Source organism: Austrofundulus limnaeus, unplaced genomic scaffold, assembly GCF_001266775.1.
Source record: "Austrofundulus limnaeus strain Quisiro unplaced genomic scaffold, Austrofundulus_limnaeus-1.0 Scaffold73, whole genome shotgun sequence".
Taxonomy (NCBI): Eukaryota; Metazoa; Chordata; class Actinopteri; order Cyprinodontiformes; family Rivulidae; genus Austrofundulus; species Austrofundulus limnaeus.
The window spans coordinates 1,580,283-1,581,915 of record NW_013952475.1 but is presented as its reverse complement, the minus strand read 5'-3'; the positions used below and the strand labels follow the sequence as shown (position 1 = coordinate 1,581,915).

The 1,633-nt window shown below is 34.0% G+C and overlaps 1 protein-coding gene across 1 annotated transcript in view; it reads left to right on the top strand.

Moving 5' to 3' along the window:
- Positions 1-1,633, top strand: part of si:ch73-40i7.2 (FYN-binding protein) — a gene marked incomplete in the record, with an annotated part of 28,298 nt that overhangs the window by 24,790 nt on the left and 1,875 nt on the right. The window contains 1 exon segment of the mRNA XM_014010800.1: positions 1,188-1,338. Coding sequence (XP_013866254.1) covers positions 1,188-1,338 — 151 coding nt within the window.

The following is a 1,633-nucleotide window of genomic DNA, read 5'->3' as shown; positions in this document are numbered from 1 at the left end:
TATATATATATATATATACACAATACAAATATGTAATATTCAAAAATTATATGCATTTCCTGGGGGCTAAGCCCCCCTTGTCCATAAAACCTTGTGACACCCCTGTTGGAGCCTCAATAAAAGACAAAACTCTACAACAGCGACATGAAAAAAAAAACATTTTCTGTGGTTCCTTCAGGTTTAAATTTGATGCTGTGACAGTGGTTAATGTGTCAAATATAAGTGTGAAACAAGCCTCTCTTAAGCTGAGAGTATTGTATGCTTTATATAATAGCAGCATAGTCCACTGCATGTTGCACAGATAAAAAGCATTACAAGTTGTTACAAATTTCTGGCCACAAAATTTACAAAACATCAGARAGCTCTGCAGTCCAACACAACAACAGCAATACACTGGAAAAAAAACATTTATTTTATTAATTTACCTGAAGAAAAAGGGCTGTGCATGTTAGAAACTTTAATATTAAAACACGATACATTAATGGTGACCTGACACAATTAGCTTTGTTCTTGCATCGTGTTAACACACACAAAACACATCAAAGAATTAATGCAACATGAGTGACGCTTGATTCACAGGGCAGATTATAACATTAAAAAATAACATGTCACAAGTATTGCAAACGGTAGCTAAGATAACATTTAAAGCAACGTTTTCCTATAGAAAAACAGGTCACAGGTAAATTACGAGATTTYTAGAGAGGACTGTGACTTATGTGATTTTTTTTAAAAGAAAGACTAAATGTTTCAATCTGGGAAATTCAGCCATCAATCTATCACGTTATCAAGGGTACAGACAGTTTAAACTGAGTCCAACAATCTTATTTAAGACTTTGTTTCCACGTGTCTCCATAAGAAGAGCATTTAAGTGTGTGTTTTTGCATAAAAGTCTTAATCTGCTACAGTGTTGATGGGTTTCTCTCTCACTTTTGGTTAATTGAGAACTTTGTTAAGCATTAAATAAATCTTCAGATTGGAGAAATCCTAKTAATGTTTAATCCTTAACTTAGTGACAAGTTTCTCTCCTGCTAATCTATCGTTTTCTGTTTTTTTGTGGACTGAATTCCACATTTTTTATAAACTAAAATAACATTTTTAGTGGAAGAAATACCTATCAGTTGTCTGTCCATGTTAACTGACTGTCATGTTGAAACCTCAGTGTGTGTGTTTGTCTTGGTTTTGTGCAGACGGATACATCAGCAACACATGTGTYGACATCGACTACGAGGCGGTGAAGAGAAAAATGCCCCAGCTGATAAAAAGGGAGACGTTAGATTTACCTCCACCTCCTCCAGACCCCCCGATGATGTTCAGTGTAGAGTCTGACAGCAGGGACAGGTGAAAGAGATTTTATATTAATGTTGTTATTTTTATAGGTACAAAATGTTTTAGCTCATTTTGTGAAACACGTGTGATTTTTTTTGTTTCATTTGTTTGATCTAAGATGTTTGTGTTTCCTCTTTTTTGTAGTTTGCTTGAAGACGATGGTGAGTATCTTCCCACGACACGAGCACATGGGTTAAATGAAATGAAATTAGGTTTTAATCTCATCTGATTTTAAAATTAGTGGTTGTTTTATTTCAATACATTCATTGTTATTATTATTTTATTTGATGATCAAGCTCTCAAATAT